Consider the following 24,606-nt stretch of genomic DNA (forward strand, 5'->3'; position numbering starts at 1 on the left):
TCTGCAGATGTAATGGTGTAAGGTATGGGTGTACTGTAGGTTTTAGGCCAGAATAGATAAGGCATATCTCTCTTCTAATGGCATTGGTAGCTAGAGTATGTGGAGTTGTACAATGCGTTTTGTATCAGCCCACTTTTGACAAACATAATATTAACCTTTAAGTGGTAGTGCTTCCAACCTTTAATATGGTGAATAACTGTGCTATTATCTGACTTGAATAGGTTTTTGTATGAAAAGATTTTATTGCTTGCCATTTGTAGAAATGCCTCTGCACTTAATCTACATTACAAAGATTTTCACAACAAAATAAAAGGAAGTAGATCTTCATTATCACTGTTTTATTACTTCATACTGTGCCAAAACTGTTGGTTAGATTGTGAGGAATACCCCTTATATGCTAGAGACTTTAAAACATTAAGTTTATGTAGTGGGGTTATCTTTATTACAGTGAACTGGATTTTCCAGATATGTTCCTTATAATTGTTGCCTACTTGATAATGTCTTTTTCATACCAATCCCAAAGAATTAAGCCATGAAATGTACTCTAAATGTGCTAGACTGTACATCCAAAAGAGAAAAGAGAATTAAAACACATTATCTGTGGTCTCACAGGAGGCCATCACAGCCTTTAGTACACTGACCACTGCATGTCTTCCTTTGTCTTGTAATATGAACCACAGCTGGTCCATTTTGGACACTTGGAGACATGATTCCATAGAGCCATTATTCCATGATCTTTCCACTGAATGCTTAGCCATAGAAAGCCCAACAGCCCTCTACACAATTACTGCACTTCACACTGACACTCTTTCCATACCACCCTGTGGGCATCTGTCAAGCCTCTCCCGCCCACACAGGCAGTAATAGCTCTGCCACCAATGAGAATCACGTAATGAGAAATATGCTTTTTTCTTGTTTCTACCCTGCCCCCAGATCCCCCCACCCACACACACACGTTACACATTTCTGTGTTACACTGACTCACTGCCACACAGTTTAGGATGGGCTCTGCAAAGTGGGCTGTATCATTTATCTACCACCAGTTGATCTGCTGTTGGGCTGAGTAGAGTGAACACATTATAGTTAGTTGGGTTTTCTGATGTCATCAGTGTTGCTGTTAGAATTTCTAGCTTTTAAGACCAAGGAAAGTCAACATGTGGCTTCGAGAGCTCAAAAGAATCCCTTAAACCTAGCATGGTATGACACTCAAACATAGCCTGCTAAGGCTTTCAAACCAAGCATGGTACAGCTCTCAAACCTAGCCTGGTATGGCTCTCAAACCTAGCCTGGGAAGGCTTTCAAACCTAACCTGGTTCAGCTTTCAAACCTAGTATTGTCAGGCTCTCAAACCTAGCCTGGTAAGGTTCTCAAATTTAGCCTGGTATTGCTTTCAATCCAAGCCTGGTAAGGATCTCAAACCTAGCCTGGTAAGGATCTCAAACCTAGCCTAGTAAAGATCTCAAACCTACCCTGTTATGGCTCTTAAACCTAGCCTGATACGGCTTTCAAACCTAGCATGGTAAGGTTTTCAAAGCTAGCATGGTCATGCTCTCAAACATATGCTAGTATGGCTCTCAAACTTAGCATGGTAAGGCTCTTAAACCTAGCCTAGTATACCTCTTAAACCTAGCCAGAGCACTGAGCTGCACCTAGAACACTGCAAAGTGGATCTCTCTCATTACAATCATCTTCCTTTTTTATACAATGTATCTCCTTCATGGTACCAAACAATATAGGTTGCTGTTGTTTTTAGCAGACCTATGACACAAACATAATAACTGTTCATTGTCAGACCTCATGAAACACTTTATCACCTGATTTTTATATTAAAACATAAATATGTTAGGACACTTGAGGACTGTGTATGTGCACACGCGTGTGTGCTTGAGTGGATGAGAGAGTAATGAAACATTTGAGGAAATGCAGTTTTGTGAGCTGTAGTAGCCCAGGTTCTGGACCGAGCACAGCAGTAAATCTGCAGTGCATGAGTGAGTTCTGCCCAGAAGACATGTGCATTGAACAAGAGTCGGAGCAGGCTGTGTGTCCCAAATGCTTCGCCTTCTCTGGCGCTGTAAACACCCAGCTGTAGATGAAGCAGTATTTTTGCTGTCAGCCTTCAGTCTCTGGACTAATGTGCTGACGGGGAGCAGTAGAAACTCTTTCTTTGCTACGGATCTTCAGGTTTTCTGGATTTTTTCACAATGGGTAAGTTTAGAAAGCCTGTCCTGTTACAAGGCAAGCACAGGGTCTACTGGGAATGTGCTGCAGTTCATATTCCTGGAAATTTAGCAGTAGTACATTTGAACAAATAGTGCACACTGAATGTTTTAGTAATACTCTAATAGCAGAAATTGTTTGCTTTAACGATTTTGCTGCTTGATAGCTTGCTAGCATGTTTTCCCTGGGCATCAATACTGAGTAAAAGAGATTAGTAGTGCACCATGTAGGAAATATTCTTTCAATTGTCTGATGTCTAGCAAAAGGAAATATGCAGTACAACACAAAACCATGGAATTCTGATAAAATCCTCACTAGCAATTATTGATGTGGCATCTGTCCTCATACATTGTAGAGTTCAGAGAATGGGCATTCATTCATTCAGTTTTAATTGAATATTATTGTGGAAACAAGGGTCCTTTAACACTCTTCAGTCTCATTTCCAAGGGGAGCTATAGGCTCTTGTGCATATCATACATGTTTCAATTAACACGATCCGCTGGGTTTTAGAAGAAAAAAAAATGTTGCTTCTTATAATGTCCCATGCTGGAGTACAGGCTTCAGCTCTTCACCCTGCTGTGCATTACCTTCTGGCTTATCACCTTCTGTATTTGGGAGATAAATGTGTTGTAAAGACCCTAAGCCTCTCAACCATTCGGCAAGGGTCTAAGGGGGTGTTCTGAGAAAGCATATGTTGCACAGAGGAACAGTTAGTGAAATCAAATCACAAAGGCCTGGTGTTCAAAGTGGAACTAGAGTTACCCTCTTCCCCCAGGTTCTAATGCACATTTTAGGTGTCCGTCTTTATCTGTGGAGTCAAGGGCCACCAGGACACGACTAGATATGAAACGTTCTATATGACAAAGGGGGGGAATACTCACTGTGGTCTGACTCTGAGCTGAGCTGTAAAAGACTGGGTGTAAAAAAGAGTGTAAAAGCCATTCTCTTTTACAACTGAGGTGGAGATTTTTCTGGTCTGATGTCATGACATGTGGTCTGTTTGTTATAGGAATTTTCAAAGATGCCTGAAAATACATATTGTATTTTTGTGGTCAGTGTTGCAGGTTCTGAATGAGCACAATTGTAAATTAACATAATTACAATTTCCAGTAGCTTTAGTTCATAAATGAATCAATAGAATATCAAGCTTCCTGAACCAAAGGCCATAGATCATTTATTTCCTTATGGTCAGCAGGGCAATAAGCAGGAGGCAGTGCAGATCAGTCCGTAAGGGTGCCGCAACAGGATTTCAATTTGTAGCATGAGACTGTAATCAGCAAAGGACAACACACCACACGGTTCTTGTATGTGTTTTTGTGTGTGTGTGTGTGTGTGTGTGTGTGGGTGTGTGTTCTTCTCATATGTCTTTTGTGTTTGTGTGTGTGTGTGTGTGTGTGTGTGTGTGTGTGTGTGTGTGTGTGTGTGTGTGTCATTGTATTGTTTTATGTATTATTTTGTTATAAATGAAAATATATCTAAGAAACGAACAAAATCTGACATGTGTTATATTATTTTTACAGATTTTTTTTTACCAGTGTAGAGGTTCATACCTTGTAAACGGTGTTAGGTTGATTTAGTATTTAAATAATGTAAGTGGAACCTTCCATAAAAATCGATACTTAGAGACATGGTTAATACATAATAGTAATAGGTCCTGTGTATCACGCAGCTGCAAGACGTAAGGGATCAGGATAATCCTAATATCACTCTGACACATTCACAGGCTGTAAAGAATTTTTTAAAAATCAACTTTAGAAGGATTTTTTCCTTTTCCATTTTGAATCAGTGTCTGGAGAGATGTAGGGACTCTCTCCTCGGAGATTCAACACCAGAATCTTGCTGATATATGTCTTCTTTGGTCAAATCACGGAGTATCAAATCAGTAAAGAAATGTCAACACTTCATATGGGACTAGGGGTCGCCACGTTTATTCAATACACGATAACCAGGCACTCTTATTCCATTAGACTCCTGTTCCATTAGAGTCCAATTCCATCATGACACAACTGGCCTAAAATTGCCACTGGGCGACTGAGGGGTGACAAACAAACTGACTAATATAATTGTACTGCTTGTTCATTCCCCAACGATTCGGATAAACACTGCCAAAAAAACACCAACCAGACACCAGGACATTTAGCCGATATAGTGCACTGGGTGAAAACCAGAGAAGAAGCAACCTTATATGGAACATGATATTAATAATCCCTTATAATCCCTACTAATAATCCCTAGTGTGACTAATGTGGGTGAGAGCTCACCCAGGGTGTGCCTAACTGTTAACAAATAAGTGACTAGATGTTGCACTCTCAATGCAGAATTACATTGCATACATGACTAAAATAAACAAGCATATTAATAATTCTGGGATATTAGAACAATATTAGTAATCACCTTTATCATGTGCCTATTGCCCAACTTTAATAAGTGTCACTTAGCAGTATAATGTTCCATGTGTATGTTAACAGGAAATTAAACAAACGACAACTTGAGAAATTACTATTTATTGTAATTATTGTTTGTTGTTATTAGAATGTTATTTATCTGTGTTTCATTCTGAGATTAAATCTTTTACAAATTTTTGTGTAAAGTCTGTTGTCTGTTGCGACCTGGTGAACTTTCACACTCTATTTCGGTGTAATCTTTTCACCTCAGCCATCTGGCAAATAAGGAAACTGTTTTTCTTCATCAAAAAAAATATTCAACAAATTAGCATCTAAAAGTAGCGCTATGCTTAATTTGTTTCACTTAATTTAAGCTTGTGATTATTGATGCCAATACTAACCCACTCAAATGTCTTAAAATATCATTACTGTCCAATCATTCAGGATCTTTAGAGATTTTGCTAATGTAAGATTAACACCTCAGGCAAACTTTTCAGTTGAATCTTTGGATGCTTTCAGCCAACTCACAGTGGAGTAGTTGTTAGGTCTGCAGCCGTAATACCAACCATGACATTGTAAAGGAACATAAGGAAAAGTAATGGCTCATTTGTACAGTAGAGCAGACAAGACAGCGTGGGATGAGTATGAGTGCTCTGTTCTACAGCTCCCCCTGACACAGGGATATATGGGTGCATGGTGTTCCTCAGGTCAGCCCTTCTGCTGAGTGCATACATTGGTGCACTGAGCTCTAACACCACCTAAACTTGGAGAGCATTTCTTGCCTAAAGGTGCACACAGCCCAGTGGATATCCCAGCATCCCATATGCATGAACACTTACTATATCCGAGCCTGGCTTATTAAAATTGCATCTTTGTTTTTGGTGTATCGGGGGGAGGATTATGTTTGTTTGTTCACTTGCTTGCTTAATTCTGCATGTTGCCAGAGCCTAATGTCTCAACCATGTCATATGTTCCAGACACCTGTCCGTGGCCTCATTGTCTCATCATGATGTGCTGAGAACGTGGTGCAATTAATGACTTTATATATGATAATTATATGCTGGAAGAAGTAACCACGCTACTCATTACTATATTTCTAAGCTAGCCCAAAATCATACAAATCTGCATCAGTTGCAGAACATAATTATGACAGCCTATAGTTCTTTCATAACTATTACAGAAAAATAGGCAATTACGATAAACGTAATTTAAATTGTGATTTGTCCTATAAGCATGCATGATTAGAGCGTTAAGATAGCCCATAGGGTGTTTTTTATGTTTGCACATAAGTCCCCACTAGGAAGCAGGCTCTTCACACCCGTGCCTCACAGGTGGCGTGTGCAGCACACGTGGCCCGGCACCTCTCGCTCACGCTGCATGCACGTGTACGAACTTTGACTGGGCCGTGTGCTGCTGGACGTCCTTTCCATACACACCTGGGTCTGCGATGATTAAGCAGGATGGTTTCCACCAGACAAAAGGCCTGTAAACAAAGAACTCGATTATGGAATAGTGCAAATCTAACACATTCATTGCTTAAAGTAAGCTCATTTCATATCAAGGGCTTGGATATTTGACCAATTTTACCAGAGAACACAAGTACATTTCAGTCATACACAGCCATCCTATTTGTGTTTTTTAATGTATTTGCATTTATTTATTTAAATTTGGTTTAATATCTGTATCTGATCTTTATGCTGTTGGATCCCAATTCCTTAATATGTATATGCTCAGTGACAAAATATGGTTAATAGTATACTAACACAAATACACACACACGCATACACACACACACACACACATACACACACTTGTTATGTGTGTGCAGCTGTGCATCTAGCAATTCAAACCTACTGTCACTGAAGTGCTACTCTATGAGCGTACTTGACATCTACAGCTCACTTTGACGTGATATTTATTTTCAGAATCTGCATATTAAATGCATGAACTGTTCTTTCCTAGTGATGAGCATGTCTGTGTGAATTTAAAGGGTGATCTGAAATAAGTTAGTTGTCTGGTCAGAATGGACAGTGGCCTGTCAAGCATTTTTAATGTAAGAGGAGCCCAGCCCTCTGCCTGACATCCCTTTTGAATGATCTGCTCCATAGCTCCTTTCCTTTAGGGCATGCCTGCTCCCCACATGCAGCAGACACGTGTGGGAAGGAGCAGGAGAGAGGGACACGACTATGGTCAAGATGTCCCTTCGAGGCACAGACAGACCTGCACATGCTAAAGTCACTAACAGAGCGGTGGTGTGGCACACAGATGCTGTCTACAAGGAGCTATTGCCTCTTTATTGCAAATTCTAATAAATGACAGTGTGGCTTATTTAGAGGCAGTTATTGAAACACTGGCTATAAATTGAACGTCTTCTTTTTATATGAATTGGGGAGAAACACATACCTCTGATTAAGTCTGTAAGGAATTAAATGGCATTTTACTGTAGGTTCATCCTAATGAAGTAATCATAATCACCATTATCACAGCGTCTTCCATTTCCAAATTGTCAGTGCATTAGTCCCATTTGTCTGGTCCCCATTCAGATCACACTTAAACTGATTTTAGGCCATGCAAATGCAAGATTCTTCTTTCCAGCAATAATCGTTTTAGACTACGGAATTCAAGCGCTGCCCCTTCCATCTCTCAGTCTCTGTCTCCCATTGATGTGTTACAGCAAGATGCATACGCTTCAGTGAATACACTTCAAAGTCAGCCTTGAGAAGACTTACACACTGCGTGTATTATGGCTGGTGTCTCAAAGGGAAACACTGCATAAGCTCAAAATCAAATCAAGATTCTTTAGTAGAGGGTAAAAATGGGTGCAAGTCAGTCTTTTGAAAGACTTCAGTTTGGTCAAATCAGAAATATTAAATATAATCAAAAATGCAATGACAGACATCACAATCAAACTTAAAACTGCTGCTTTGAATAAGGGAGAATTGTCATTCGCTGATTAGTGGCGTGTTAATACCCTGTTCTCCTACTGAACTGTTTCCTTTTGCACCATAAACATTTGCTTCCCCCTCCCATCTATCACAGAGCGGCGATGTAGAGACGTGCAGACCCCTCCTTTACGGGGTCCTCCGTCACGCCCCCCCCATTTACTTCTGGGTCATTCTTCTCGCCGCAATTAATGACAGGAAAGCAAACAAACCAGCGAGAGCTATTGAATTATCTGATTAAGTAGCTGCAGCTAATGGAGTCTCAGGACTTAAGAGCAGATGATGAATCGCACACGACTCATCAAGGCGTTTAATTCATCCATTTATCTGCTTTTGTTATCGTCTCGCCTGTACCCCCATGTATCTTCATTTCATCTTTTTTCCTCCCTCTCCTTGTCTGGTTGGGTGAGGGGGTTGTTGGGGAGAGGCAGGCAGGGCGGTCGCTGTCTGCACGCTTAGCATGTCAGGTGTTTTAGCTTCTTGATGAGGCATGTTTGTGACACTGGTTGTCATGTTGGTGGAGACTCTTCCTCCAGTGTTGACGGTGTTCCCGCACATGCAGTGTCTCTTGCCTAACGAGTAGTACAGCCGCTCTGCCACTCCGGATTCATTTGATGTGCTTCTCAAATCCGTTCAAAGACTGCATGCTTATTTACTGTTTCTGAGCTTAAAGGATGACTACGGCATGCGCCTGTACACTAATCAGTATAGCAATCAAGGAAATAAACCCACTGTTTCCTCTTGTGTGCAGCTGTTTGAGTACAAAAACAACACAGTACCTTCACATATCATGCTGATCGCATCGCAGTTTGTTCCACCTGGACCAAGAGTGCTGGAGCTTGTGCCTTTGATGAAATCAGAAACAGTTACAAATTTTAGAAATTAACTGTTTTGCAGCTTTTAATTACATAGGACATGGGAGTTTGTGCACTTTAAGAGCTACTTGGATAAAGCCTCTTTAATGGAAATCACTTCTAAGCTTCTTTCTGGGGCATGAAGAAGTTTTGTACAATAAACATTTCTTATGATGTGGCCCTACTATATGTATACTGTACACACACACACACACACACACACACACACACACACACACACACACACACACACACACACACACACACACACACATATTATATATGGCAAGCGCAGTGGAGTGGTGATAAATTGATAAATTTTTCACAGAGTAAAATACTAACTTTTCATTATTTCCACATTAGTCACTATGGTGACTATTACTGAACGTGTAAGGCCTAGATGAGAACTAGCTAAGAAGGTGGAGGAACATCAGAGGCGTTATGGGATCACTTTGCATAAAGCAGCCTCCTAGCTCTCTGGTTTTGTGAAACACAGCATTCAAATATTAATGGGCTTCAGTGTGCATATGATGATGTGTGGATGTAGCCACTTTGAATTTGAGTGCGGATGTTTTTTTTTGTTTGTTTGTTTGTTTGTTTTTTTTTCGGGTGATGCATATTCGTAGCTCATAGCTGCACCCAAACGCAGCCCCGGGCTAGCCTGTGGCTTCCAAAGCCATGCACAGACGCAGATCGAGAGACTCCAGGAGCTGAAGGCCGGGCATACACACAAACAGAGCTCTCTCCCTGCACTCCACAAGCAGGAACCGTGACTCACCCGCCTCTTATCATCAGCCCAGCTTACCTTACATCTCCAGAGTGGCTATGCTGGCACAGCTACAAATGAATTTATTTATTTATTTGACTTGTTTGTTTGTTTGTTTGTTTTGCCACCCAAACGGCTCATTGTGTCAGAAACAGGCCCGTGATCGGCACACAAGGCCAGAAAGCTGAACATGCACACCGATGAGCTCAATGGAGTGGTGTAATGTCCCCAAGAGGCTCCCGTCCGTCCGGAGAGCATAACAAAGTGAGCAGAGACTGCAGGTTCAAGGCAGATGGTTCTAATGAAGGAGCTGATGAGAGCACATTCTGTTTGATCTTGCTTTGGTAAAATAAGACACAAGGATAAAAGCAGCAAGTGGATATTTTCACTCCACTGCCTGTGACAGTGAGCCTTCAGCGATATCCTGCTGCAACATAAGGCATGTCACAATCTGTTAACTGTATATAATATATGATTACACCATATATGTATGGGATTTAATCACGTTTATTCGGTTTAGTGTGTGAAGATGAGTAACGATGTTGACTGGTGTGTCCAAAATAGCAGCCTGATCACTTGTGAAAAGAGATTACATGTAGATTCAGCCAGAGGTTTCGGCTAAATCCACATGCCGCCATGCCTGACGTGCTTTGCTGAATGGCCACACACCAGGGAAAGGAGAAATCCTGCCAGTAGGGCAGCTGTCGGAAAAAATGGCCCGAAGGATTTCTGACTATTTAGAAAAATTATTGGTGTGAAATACTGATTGATTGTGCATTCTTCTGTAATTACTCCTCTGCTTCATTTTTTACCCAGTTATTGTCTAGACTGATGCATGAATTAACATAATAAAATTAACTTAATGAAACTGGAATGAGTTATTTGTCAGAGAAATGTTAGTTTGCAGCCAGGAGATGAGCTAAGTAAATTAGGCTGAGGCACAGGCTTATTGCGCTGATTATTTAGAGCATTATTTTAAGTGAACTGCTGAACTGCTTTTTTGATCTCAACACACCCACACACACACACACACACACACACACACGATATGTGTTTTTATATATAGATCTGCCATTTTTTTTACACAACAGTTTATATATAAAATTTATTTCCTCCATAAATGGCTGCCATTCCTTTCATGTGCTGTGATCTGCACCACAGAAAGGCTCAGAGATAAAGCCTCACTTCACCAGTTAAGGACTCTCTGGAGACAAAAGGCTTCCTGAACAGGCAGGCACCAGTGATCGCACCGGCGGAGGAGCGCTGGCCGAGTGGTGTGGCCGTGCGTCGGCTCTCCCGCAGACGTCGCGCCCTGTGCCTGTGACCACCTCTCTTCAGCTTGACCTACCTCTGACGGCTCCTTTGTGCTCCCCGCTCCATGATGGATTTGTGTGGCCCTTGCTCTTGTTGGCGTCCTGCTTGGAAAAGCCTCCCTTGGCCAGGTCGCATATCCCTAACCATTAGCACATGACAGGAGGAGTTAGCTTGACTGACGTGTTTATTGTGCTCTGACTGGAGTGGTCTAACGAGGCCCATCAGGTCCAGGGTGCTGAGATTACACTGGCGTTAGAGGACATGCTGTAACAAGTCCGGCTGTCGTCGGCCGTTTGCGTGAGGAAGCCGCCCAGTTCTCGTGCTAGCCTCATTTTACCTACACAAGCGTTTACTCTTCTGATGAATGATTTGCAGCCTGGACTGCTAATCCACAGCAAGGGCAGATACTTCTGTTAGCACTAATGCTACCACTGATAAAGTACTTCTTGACTAAGTACTCCTATTAGGTTGCAGAAGGCCTGAATTACTGCTACCATACTCAGAACTGGCAAAGAATGTTGAACTGCTGAGTTCCACACCAATTAGGAAATTAGATGAAGGAGTTCACACTTCATACACTGTATTATTCTGCTGTCCAGCCAGAACAGAATAAAAAGTAATGTTTTTTTCTTCATTTTTCATGGACCTTTCTGACTGTTTAACGTGTCACACACATGCATGTTGCTTTGCTTCTTTCTTTTACTACTCTTTTAGCTGAACAAATCATACATTTTAATATAAATGAAAAACATTTATTAAGATGTTATCCCCCATGCTTGTTTTAGTAAGCATTCAATGGAAAGATGGTGGACTTCCTGTGGTGCAGGAAAAAAAAACCCTGTAACGTTATGTGTCAGCATATCAGAACAAGTGGTAACATTTTTAGAAGTTCATCCAGGATGTCTGATTTAATTGGACCTATCTTGTGCCTCTGATGGCTGCTTGCAATTTGTTTACTGTATTTCAGACTTATTAATTCATTCATTATTTAAATGAGTTTTTCTTTATTTTGTCTGTTTTTTTTTCTTTCTTTTTGAGCCAATTAAAGAGCCATTATTATTCTGGCACTTCTCATTTAAATGTTAAGTGGGTACCTTGGCGACATCCGACTGCATCGTGGGACGTAGGTTTTCTGATTTGCAGTTAGATGCAAAAGGGGAAGTAATGATTGGGGAGCATAATTGGTGAGAGTGTTGCCCGGGCAGGCCCATTCGCTGGCTCCGCCTCCATCGCCGAGCACTGCTCATGCTCAGTGAAGTCCATAGTAGCAGCTCCTGTTACTGTTAAAGGAACTAAAATAGCTGGTCGTCTTATGTGCTGTCGTACTGTAGTGTTAGATGTGAGACAGGATAGGTCTCACTGGACCAGGAGAGTCAAGATGGATTTTAATGGCAGGAAATTTACATCATTTTTAAATGGTGAAGAGAATTTCTTAGAGATCATGGTTGAAATCCGTCTTCTTTGCTCATATCAAAGCTAGCTATGGGATCAGATAAATCAAGGACATCAGCTTAAAACTACCCAGTACTGACTCTGAATCGCCTCCCGAATCTCATCGCCTCCCGTATCTCATGCACTCATAGAAGTCCAGGCACCAGAGGAATACACTGCAGTACTAAACACTAAACAAGTACTCAAAACCGCACCGACATGAAATGCGTTGTGATCATCAAAACTATTTCAGTAGTTCAGCAACGGTTTGGAAGAAGAGAAACAGCTATATTTTGCTCTTTAATCTCATGCAAGTGTAACGCAGCGGAGGTGTAGAGAGGTGGATGCAAATGCAGAGAGAATCGAGATTTATTAAGGGCAAATCCAGAATTGTGGTCGTTTAGACAGTCCAGGGTCAATGAGCCGAGACGAATAGTTCCACAAGACATGGTGAAGAAACGAAAACAAAAACACTATAACCAAGAACAGACAAAACATGACAGATGCTAAAGCAAGATGGAATAATAAAGGGAGGATGCTAAGAGAGAACTAGGGCAAACAGGAGGCTAGAAACACACATAGACAGAAGCTTGGGCTAACAATGAACAGCCATAAAACATTAGAAACACGGGGTAGAAATACTGAGGCTACCAAGAACCAACAGGCCACAGGTGAAACTAATGAAGGACAAATTAAGTACATGGAATAATACCAGAAAGCAGACAAGGAAACAAAAACAAAAGACACAAGGGTTGTCACGTTGACATGAATGGTAGGGAGGGGCCAAATATGACAGTAAGATTAAAGTGAAAGCACAAACACACAGGTGGAAAAGAAGCATTCTAGAAATGTATTTATCGCAATTATACGTATTTATTGGACAGAATTTGAGAACAAAGGATACTATTTGCTCCTCCTACCACTAGCAATCACATGATCAGTGAAGTAAAGGAAGCTGTTTACACTGGCAGTCACATGATCAGTAAAGTAAAGGAAGCTGTTTACACTGGCAGCTATGCGGGCCTAATCAGACGCTGCTTCAGCCTAGATGTAGCCGCGAAGGAATGATGCACGGATATACAGCGACTTCAGGAAGCATTTAGCATGCACAGATGATTAATGGTGGTGTCCCGTCCAGCACGTCCTGTTGATTCTCTAAGTCTATACTATACAGGTTCTTCTTCCTCTACATTTAATTCTTAAGTATAATGCAGTGACTTTGGTTTTGGAACGGTGTTTACTAAGGTGAATTCCTGTGAAAAGGGTTCTCTGGATTTTATAGGTCTGTTTTCACATTAAACACACCATTAAACAGAATAAGCAGCTCAGTCTTTCCAAAGACAGGCCATGGTGCTTTTTGTCAGTAGCTTTGTTACACCCATTTGATCAAGATTGAAAGCACAGTGGCTAAGGCTATTTCCAATCATCAATAGTACAGGATTATTTTGACTCTGTGAAAGCTTTTGGAAGGCACAGTGAGTGAATATGGCCACTGTTAGTTACATTACAGCATATTGTTAATGTACCTGCATTACCTGGATTTAATAAAAGGATTTTCTAGCTTACATATCTTTGACAGAGGTAATGGTTCTGTTGGTAAAAAAATATATATACCACTGGCCTCTGTAGCTGCAGGTGAGGGACTGTAAATTGTAATAAGTACATGTACATTCTTAGTGAAAGGCCTGCATCAGAGAGATCAATCCTGTACCGGCACATTTTCATTCTGCCCATAGATTTTCTGCTGTTTCACTGAATGATATAGATGCATGTGGACTGTTTGCTCTTTTCCCATCTGTGTCTTTGCGATAGAGCATTACTGCCCAATTCAATAGCACCTTAAACAAGAGATGACTCAACAGTTCCCTAATGTGTTTTTGTTCTCTCTCCTTTACGCCTTGCAGCACTTTTCACCAATACTGTAATTTATTTTTTGACAGTGGGGTGGAGTGGGGCAGCGACCGGCTACTGAGGGGGTGTGAGGAGGGTGTGAGGAGGGTGGCCGTGATAGCAGGCTCTGCTGTCAGGGCGTGTTTTGATTAATCAGAATCAACTTATCTGTCTGAGGGCCTTAATTTCCTCTGCACTCATATTCATCAAGTGTACTTCCACTTCAAAGCATTCAGACCACTTTAGGTTCTGAACAGGTTTAGTTACAAAGTGGTGTGTGTGCTTGTTTGTGTGTGTGCATATTTGCATATGGATGCCCATGCACGTGTGTGTGTGTGTGTGTGTGTGTGTGTGTGTGTGTGTGTGTGTGTGTGTGTGTGTGTGTGTGTGTGTGTGTGTGTGTGTCTGCGTGCACACACTTGCATGCATGTATGCACATATATATGCGCGCGTGTGTGTCTGAGTGCACATGCTGCTACTTTGTCAAGATCTTCCCTCATTTTCAAGGAGAGTTGTTGAATGCTTACTTGCCAGAAAATAGCAGGTGGTGCCTATATTAGAAAATGTGGCCCCAAATTAAGTCTATTCTCAACATGAAAGGACGCTGTGCGTACCACCTGTTTCTCCAGACTTCAGGACAGTCTCAGTAGTGATTTATGAATACTTTCCACTTATTTGAAGAGTCATATCCCATCCCTGGAGGACCCAAGTGCTGATACCATCACAGTGGCCTAAGCATTACTGAATTGTGTAATTAATCTTCACCCTGCCAATGGGATCTAGTGATCTGACTGAATTCCTCTGTGGTGAAATTCACTTTTCTGAAAAGGCATTTCTTTGGATACCCCTGATGAACTAATGAGTGCTTGAATATTTATATAAATCATTAATAAGCAATCTCATTATCTACAGTGTGCTTTGTCAATTACTTAATAGGATTTGTTGGATTTAGTGAAAAAAAAATGAAGTGCATGTTTGTGTGTTCATTCACACAATCACTATCAAGACATTTGTAAAGGCTTAACAATTCTTTCTGGTTAAATATGTATTATTTAGAGCTGTATTAAAGTCTTACATGTCAGCCTTAAATTATTCAGAAGAGCACTATTTCCAGTAGTAAATGCAATGATATCAGCAACAGCATCAAACGTTAAAGACTTAACAGGTTTTCCAATGGATATAGTATGTGATGATTGTATCAAGGTTTAATGGAAAGTTGTGTGTTTCTTCCTTGCAGTTCCGTCTTTCTGGGGGCTAGTGAACTCTGCCTGGAATCTGTGTTCCGTAGGGAAGAGACAGTCCCCAGTGAACATTGAAACCAGCCATATGATATTTGACCCTTTTCTGACGCCGCTCAGACTCAATACCGGTGGCAGAAAGGTAAGCAGAGTTTTGCTGTCCTCTTCTAGAACATACCTTCTTTGCCAAAAGGACATTTTCAGTTTAAGATATTTTTGCTCCTTCAAGACTGAACCGTCATAGCATTTTGATGGACTTGTAAATTGCAACATGCACAAGTACAAGCATCAGCTATCGTGAATACACTCAGATTACCGAGGACTCACCACGGGCCTCCTGCACATTACTGTAGCTGTTTTGCTTTCTATTACATGTACTGACCATAAAGCATTACATAGCTACAATGCTCTTAATAGCTGAGCCTGACAAGACTTGAATGTTATTATTATGTTTTGGATGGCCTGTCGGAGACAGTGGTAGTCCCTTTAAATTTAGAATGAAAACATATTTGTAGAATAAGACATCCATATGGTTGTTAATATAGTTTGTCGCTTGGCATTACACTTGCACTGTAAAATGTTATTTGCCTGTTTACTGTAATATTTATTTAAATGAATCATATGTTAAGATAATATTTATGATGTTATGGAATGTGAAGCCTTACCATTAGGTAAACATTTATGACAACTATGAAAAAGTCTTGCAAAAAACACCACAGTATACTACATTATAATCAAATGTATTATCAAACGGTATTTTTATATTTAATACAGAAGCATTTTTAGATTCTTCAGGATTCTGTCAATAGATCGATTGTCAGTACTCACCTATTCCTGTTAAATATCCTAGATTTATGGCCATTATGTTGTATTTTGTCATGTAGAGTTTTCTACCAGCAGATCCGTCTTGTTCAATGGTTTAAAGCCTCCTTACTTATTGGGATCCCAGAAGCACATCGACTTCATGTTCTTTTAAATACTGAATTAAAGGGAAAAATAAAGACTGATTTGTCTCTCTTAAAATATAATTTAAAGCGTAACATCTTGCCTTTCTCAAGAGAGAGAGATACAAAGAGAGAGAGAGACAGATACAGAGACAGTGTAAGATTGAAATCATTGAGTGTGGTCACTAAATGATTCTCCTGTTTCAATGCAAACACTCACAGCAGTAACTCAGTATGCTTCTGGGATATGCATCAAAGCACAAGTTCATCAGTGTTACTGATAAAAAAAGCCATTCATTGCAAACTCATTAGCATTTGATAGAATGAAGATATAAGCCATAGAACGGACATGCTTTTAAATTAAGCCGCACCTTTGTGAGCGTTTCTTTGAATGGACTGTTCACTAGGTACATGGATTCCCTTTAAATGCATTAAAAGGGGGTCAGAGCAGGGTTAGCCTTCAGGTGCATACAAGTGGCAGATCTAGCGAGAGGGTACATGCCAGTTCAGTGCCCACAAATACCACTGAGAGAGAGAGAGGAGAGCAATCTACCATACTGTACTCTGGCCAGAGAGGGGCCATGCTACTGAGAGGCCAGATTCGATCAGAAAGGACATGTTTCACATCAAATTCATATGGAAAGGAGGAACACTCAGAAGTAAACAAATCCATTTGACTTTCCCATGGTGTTTGCTGAATTGTAGATTTTGGTTCCACACAAATTGTTTATTTTAACCAGGGCTTTTGTTGTTTCAGCAGTTTAGTCTATTAAAACCGAACACATATGATCCGGTGCAACATAATCAGTAGTGTCGTTCCCATTTTCAATGCATTATTGCCAGACATCTTTTTGCAGATTCATTGTTAGTCATAATTTTTTATAAAAATAATCAGCAATGAATTAGCAATGACACCTAATTAGTTTATTTCAATTGTACAAATGAACTTAACATTACTTCGCTGGGAAAAACAAAATGTATTAAGCACACTTTTAAGACATGGTTCATCATAAAGAAGCAGGACTACAGCTTAAGGGAGAATATAATCTTTCCAGAGGTTGCCCTTACCTCAGAAAGCCACTCTTTTGAGTGTGGAGGGCTCTACATGATACTTCTGAGTTATGAGATACATGATACTTCTGAGATACTTCTGAGTTATGGATGATTAATTTGGCTAATGCCACACTAATTTGTCAGTGCTGGGAAGTGTGTGTTGTATGATCTGCTGGGGTGTTTGGTTTGTGTCTTCTGCTGGGGTGGGTGTTGTGTGTGTTCTGCTGGGGTGTGTGGTGTGTGTCTTCTGCAGGGGTGTGTGGTGTGTGTTCTGCTGGGGTGTGTGGTGTGTGTTCTGCTGGGGTGTGTGGTGTGTGACTTCTGCAGGGACGTGTGGGGTGTGTGTTCTGCTGAGGTGTGTGGTGTGTGACTTCTGCAGGGACGTGTGGGGTGTGTGTTCTGCTGAGGTGTGTTGTGTGTCTTCTGCTGGGGTGGGTGTTGTGTGTCTTTTGCTGGGGTGGGTGTTGTGTGTGTTCTGCTGGGGTGTGTGGTGTGTGTCTTCTGCTGGAGTGGGTGTTGTGTGTGTTCTGCTGGGGTGTGTGGTGTGTGTCTTCTGCAGGGACATGTGGGGTGTGTGTTCTACTGGGGTGTGTGGTGTGTGGGTTCTGCTGGGGTGGGTGTTGTGTGTGTTCTGCTGGGGTGTGTGGTGTGTGTCTTCTGCAGGGACGTGTGGGGTTGTGTGTTCTGCTGGGGTGTGTGTGTGTTCTGCTGCAGTGTGTGATGTGTGTATTCTGCCTGGACGTGTGGGGTGTGTGTTCTGCTGAGGTGTGTGGTGTGTGACTTCTGCAGGGACGTGTGGGGTGTGTGTTCTGCTGAGGTGTGTTGTGTGTCTTCTGCTGGGGTGGGTGTTGTGTGTCTTTTGCTGGGGTGGATGTTGTGTGTGTTCTGCTGGGGTGTGTGGTGTGTGTCTTCTGCTGGAGTGGGTGTTGTGTGTGTTCTGCTGGGGTGTGTGGTGTGTGTCTTCTGCAGGGACATGTGGGGTGTGTGTTCTACTGGGGTGTGTGGTGTGTGGGTTCTGCTGGGGTGGGTGTTGTGTGTGTTCTGCTGGGGTGTGTGGTGTGTGTCTTCTGCAGGGACGTGTGGGGTTGTGTGTTCTGCTGGGGTGTGTGTGTGTGTTCTGCTGCAGTGTGTGATGTGTGTATTCTGCCTGGATGTGTGGGGTGTGTATTCTTCTGGGGTGTGTGTGTCCTGCTGCGGTGTGTGGAGGGTGTGTTCTGCTGGGGTGTGTGAGTATTGTTGGAAGCGTTGCTTCTCTCTACATCTCCCCCTGTCACATGAGTTTTTCTAGCATGCACACAACAATCCTTCCTAGTAGGTTTGCTGAATCGTGTTTGGGACTAAATTAATAGTTAAAGCAAATTAAAATGACCTCTATATAGAAATAGCAATTCATCATCACAAGACACACATGAAGGTTGTGTGCAGTGGGTTGGAGGAATCACACTTATTAAATTGTCGGCATTAATTGAATATTTGCTCGGCAGTAGATTAGCTGCAATTACTTGAAGAGCTTCTAATGATTTTAATCACCCTGACTGGGGAGAAGGCCATATCACCTTTCTGCAGTCCCGGAACAGCCAAGAGGACAATCTCAGGCCCAAATAGGACAAAGTGATTTGTTACAAGGAGCTGCCATTTGTAAGATATGCCTTCATCAATGTAATGAATCCTATGTGTACCACACTGTTGGAGCTACAGCTTTTCCACAGTTTTTACCCTTTTTCTCAAAGCATATGTTACCTTGGAATCTGTCTTAATCATGAACTCTAATTATAAATGCACAATTATTCCGTTTTGCTCCAATCATGCTAATGCGTATTTAAAATCTTTGTTTGGATCTCATTAATCATGTAAATACATTGTCAGATTATTGTGCTCTATTGCTGACTGCATTTACTGACATGCATGGCTTGCAGCTCATACAAGCAATCAAGATTAAACTGATTGACTGTATGTATGGATTCCATTTGAAATGTTATGCTGTTCCCTTAAAGTCAACAAGAAAATAATTTCATAGATGCTATCTAAGACTTTGATTTCCGTCAGACTCTGATGCAGTTAAACATAAATCCGAAATGATGATAGAACCCTTGTCACAGATAAGGACATTTACCTGTAGACCTGTACACATACAGAGCTCTGCTTACTCCTGCCACGCTGACGGTAGGCGGTGAGAAGCGCTGTGAAGTCATTTAACATGTAGGTTGCATGTATGACCAGATGGGGAGTTCTTGTGCCACAGGGCCAGAACACTATTGTCCGTGGTACAGAATCATTAGAATTACAGGTGGAACTGATGATTCTGTAAGAGTTAAGCGGCAATATGACATCTGCAGACGTCCTCAGAGGAAACACACTGTCAAGTGTGTCGTCCTGCTTCCTCCTCCTCTGGAGCGTCGACATCGCTCCTCATGTCCTCGGTGTAATGATGTGTTCGAGCTTATCCTTCCTTTCTTTGTGCTTTTTCTCTTCCTCGCTCTGCCGGTGGCTCGTGGACAGCGTTGCTGTTTTCCGCACAGACACAGGGGGTTCTTTTTACATGGCCACAAGAAGGCCAGACATTATGCCAGAGGCCTCCTACGCAGGAATGTGTCTCAGAATGAAGGCTGGAACATCTCTGGCCCAGCAGACATTGTGCCAACAGCCGTGACTGCTCCATTACCTTGGCAATTATCTTGTCTTGGCAAATCTGATGGCGCAAAAATGCAGAAACCACACATTGCCATACTTATATTTAAATATGATAGGTGGGCAGATGAAGATAAAATTCTTGTACGTGTTATGACTTTTGTTGGACACTGAGAAAGTTCTAAATACTTTGCAAGGAGACAATTTATATGGTCAAACATTGGCAAGGTCTTTTATTGTGAATGTGATGTCTCACAAAGGACACAGATGTTTATTGTTGAGGGTGAAGCGTCTCGAGATTATGAGAATTGATTTAGTTATGCAAATTACTGATTCAAATTAATTAGACACAACTTTGTGTTGGCTGAATCTGCTAAGCCTACCACTGTGTACAAAGCAGTTTGTGCATGAATATGTTGAAAACTGCAATTAGTGCTGTCTTGCCCAGGCCCTTCGCTCGTCATGTCGTAGGATTTAATTATGGCTGGAACGTGAGCACTTCAGGCTTTGGTTTGTTTTATGGCTCTACCACAGAGAGCTGGATATGTAACAGAGAGGGCTAAGCTTGCATGTGTGGTGTGACCATCTGCATGTGTATAAATTTGAATTACAAACCACAAGCAGAACAGGGCGGAGGAAATAATTAAACCAGATAATTTGCGTTTGCAGCAGGACACTGAGGTCCAGGGGGTCTGTTCCCCCTCCACCCGTTGAGTGAATCGGGGAAAATAGGTGATAATGAAAGGACACACCAACCAGGGCTGGGGAGGAGTGGGGCACCAGGCCATACGCCCAGCCAGTCAGCTAGCTCCATCACACACACACACACACACACACACACACACACACACACACACACACACACACACACACACACACACACACACACACAGCTACAGGTCTCAGCAGGTCTGAAATGGGGAACATAGTATAAGACTTTTACATTTATTTATGTATTTATTTTGTATGTTGGATGGCGTAATGAGGTGCGACTAGGGGAGGATGAGGTGCAAGCACAGATGAGAGAGAGTTTTATTGGAGGTTAAAAACTGTTAAAACAGATGTGATTAACTCTTTTCATTGTGATGCAACATCCAGACACAAATGTAGAAAGGAGCATTTAACCTGGAACACAGTAATCTAGGGAAACAGAGCAAAGAATAAACCCCCTCAAAAATTGCCCCATAAACAAGGACTGAAAACAAGAGGAATATATACTCAAACTAACATGATAGAATAAACTAGGACACCTGAAACTAATAACCAAGGGCTGGCATATAAACGATAAGGCGTGACAAACTGAGCTAATAACAAAAGCGTATGGGATACCAAAACAAAGAAATCAATAACAGATCTGGGTGGAGATAGGTGGAACATTGAAACCAAGACAAGACTGACAGGTGGAGGTGGAGCCAGGCGTGACAGAGGGCCTTCATAGTGCATGTGCACCCCAAACTTTGTTGGAGCTACGTGCTCATTCCTAGAAGAAAACTGCTAAAACACATTGACAAAATGGCAGAATATATCAAAGTAAGTACAGTATTTAATTTACAATATGTAAATTAATGGTTCAGCAATTTAAAATAATTCTATTTAACATTACACATTACATTTACTTGAATAAGATAAATTTTGGATGGTGTGGCTACATATGCATTTTGTCATATTATACTGGTCATGCATAATGTAAGAATCTGTAATAAAAGGGCATCACGGTGTAACTAGTGTAATAAATATTTCTGTGAATTCTCTGGCCGAACCTCTTTTCAGAGACAAGTTGGATAAAACCACTTCTTGATTTCTCATACCAGTATTTAGGGTGGACATTGTTTTTGTTTCTGATATGTCTGTTTCATCCCATCGGTGTGGTATTTTTATTGTATTAATTGTATTACTTCATATATTTTGTTTGTATCTTCTTGAAGTCTTGATATGAAGACATCTGTTAGAAGTAGGCCAGAGGTACTGTCAAAACGATTTAATAAAAAAAATAAATAAATACATGTTTTTGCATGTTAGCTTTTTTGTTAAAAGAGACTTTCACTACAACTCATGTCATCTGAATGTGGCATTAATATTAAAATAACAAAGGAATTAAATGATTCTAATGTTTCACACTAGAATCACACACACACACACACACACACACACACACACACACACACACACACCCTTCACATACCTATAAGAAGCAAATGTATAAAACCAGTCAAAATGTAGATAAAATAGTCTTTCACTACAACTCAACTCAACATTTTTTATGTCATCTGAATGTGGCATTGATATTAAAATAACAAAAGGAATTAAATGATTCTAGTGTTTCTTCTTCGGGACAGACTGCTTTTAGTCCCTGACAGACAAAGCAGCCATAGTCAGGTAGTCAGATGTGATCAAGAGTGAAATGTAACATATGTTAGCACCGTCTGTGTTTGTCAACACACTGACAGTCAAAAACAATGAGAAACATAAGCACCACTGACAAAGGGGCTAGAACAGTGTAAGTGCAGCACAGCCCAGATATCTTTCACTGTCATACCGATTTTAGGGCCTAATAGGTGAAAGGCCAACTCCCAGGTCCGCTTACCTTACTTAATTATATGCAAATATGCATATAACACTGTAAAAAAACCATTTTGAACAGAAAATGCAGAACTGCTGATATGGACTGCACATCTCAGTGATGCTGGGCTTTGGACACGGAACAAATGAACATTTGGCACCCACATGTCATATTAGCAACACCACCCCACCTGACACCTGGCACAAATTGCAGCGTAGAGCTTTTGTCATTTGCATTCTTGGTTTCTGAATCATATCATATTTTGCCTCACACTAGAACATCAGAAGCCTATGTATATGTATGCAATTGTATAAAGACCTGCATTTAATTATGTAAATGATGGTTCTGTAGCTAGACTACAATGAGGTTATGTAAACTTAAGATGAAATTACTAAACAACGGTGTAGAATGTGTTTTCTACAAGTGAACTTTTTGACTGTATTCTTGTGCACCCACATCAGGCCCTGAACCTTATAATTCACCAATTGCATTGCATGATTGTTAAGTGAAAAATCACAAGCTATAATCACTTGCAGCCCTGCAGTGGTTATAATTGCTTTATAAAGAAAGACAGCATGATTTGCAAGTGTTAATTAGAGGTTGGAAATGATGGTGATTAGATTATTGTAATTCCTAGGCCTTCACTGAGAACACCCAAAGCAAACATTTAGCATTAAAATTACTGAAATACAAATTATATATATATATAATACTTTAGAATTTTTCACCTACCTGTCAAATATTTCATTGAATATTATTCATTATTTGGTCTAGCTTCAAATCAGTCAATAATTTGTTGACACTGTTCACCTTGAATGCTCGACATACACTCCCACGTCTCATTTCTAAAACCTCTACACAGTGCAGAGGATTTCTTTGATCCTCTCTTTCAGAGCTTCAAGACTAAAAAATTATCATGTTTAAGTCATGCCTGGCACTCAGGAGTAAATTCTTTAAATGTAAATGCCATCTTGACGTTTGTACTGGGGTGAGCTGGAGAGGGGGCAGCGCTCTGGGGAAAGACACCACCGCACATGCACAACTCTTCCAGCATAATCATCGCTGTTTTACACCATTACATTGCCAATGACAGTTTAATTGGTAGGCTATTGAGCTTTGGTCTCATGGGGAAGAACACCACTGCAGTGATAAAGATATTCTGCACTGCGTCTCAGCAACACTAGCTTGGGTTGTGCATACAGTGTGCATGTGTTGAGAGCAGAGCAGTATTGATTCTACTTCTGCACAAGCTCCCGTATCTGTCAGCAGTGACAGCGATAATGTTCTATCCGCAGTTTTGCTGTGATAAGTAAAATGTAACTTATGATCACCACAACCAAGTCAAGAGAAATGAACATGTATCACAATGTCCTAAAAACCTTTTTGGTTAGTTTTTTTTTTTTGCGATGTCGTTTTTTTGTTCAATGTTTTCTCTTTCCTGAAACACAATATTATGTATTAATGTAAGGCTGTTGGAGGTTACCGAGCACTAAAGAAAAGGATGGTGAGAGTGAGAGCAGAAGGATGCGTGAGCCAGGTACGTCTTCCGTCCTGACGGACACACGAGCAGGAGGCCCCTGGACAGCTGTCAGCCTGACTGATTGATCTTGGATAAGTGGAGGTGCCTTCATGAAAATGTGAAGAGTCCAGTGCTTCCTGTGTACCTTCGTAGGCCGCAGTGTGTGTTTCTACAGCGCTACAGAAAACATCTAGACTTATTTATTTATTTAAATATTTTGTGATAAACAGATTTGTATATTTTGTATATTATGTAACTACTAAATATATGTTACTTAGGATGTGCTATTTAGATATAATTTTTAGCTTAATTTGGTTATGAATTTTAATGAGTTACAAAGTGATCATAACTACTGCTGTCAGATTCTTTTAAATGTGATGTTTTTACATGTTTTTCTTATTTGATTGAGTCATGTGGGCCTTCTTTCCGTACATTTAAGTCACACAGAATTCACAAGAATCCTGTCTTTTCAATTATTAGAAAAAAATATTGCAATTATTTATGTGTAATGTTTCATATATTACCTAAATGTGGCATTATGTGGCATCAGTGATGTTCTTGGCTGAGTTAGTTCCAAACAAGGGGTGGTCATAAAATTCTGACATGCACAGATGATGATGGACTACATTTAATAACTCTACATAACATATTAATGTACACTGTAGTTGCTTACCTGGAACAAGCCTGTGGCCTCCTTAACTTATACTTACAACCCTGGCCAATTCAGATGGCCTGGGACCCCACTAGCCCCACCCCAAAACATATTTAAGGGGGAGCCCCTCAGTGAGGCATTAACATTAAACAATTCACACACATGCTAAGACAAAATTAACACGCTAGGCCAGACACACAAGAGACATGACAAC

General features: G+C 40.9%; 1 protein-coding gene across 1 annotated transcript in view; it reads left to right on the forward strand.

Moving 5' to 3' along the window:
- Positions 1 to 24,606, forward strand: part of ca10a (carbonic anhydrase Xa) — a 107,794-nt gene that overhangs the window by 32,029 nt on the left and 51,159 nt on the right. The window contains exon 4 of the mRNA XM_076999901.1: positions 15,036 to 15,178. Coding sequence (XP_076856016.1) covers positions 15,036 to 15,178 — 143 coding nt within the window. The remainder of the gene's footprint in view (positions 1 to 15,035; positions 15,179 to 24,606) is intronic.

This window comes from Brachyhypopomus gauderio, chromosome 3 (genome assembly GCF_052324685.1).
Source record: "Brachyhypopomus gauderio isolate BG-103 chromosome 3, BGAUD_0.2, whole genome shotgun sequence".
Lineage (NCBI taxonomy): Eukaryota > Metazoa > Chordata > Actinopteri > Gymnotiformes > Hypopomidae > Brachyhypopomus > Brachyhypopomus gauderio.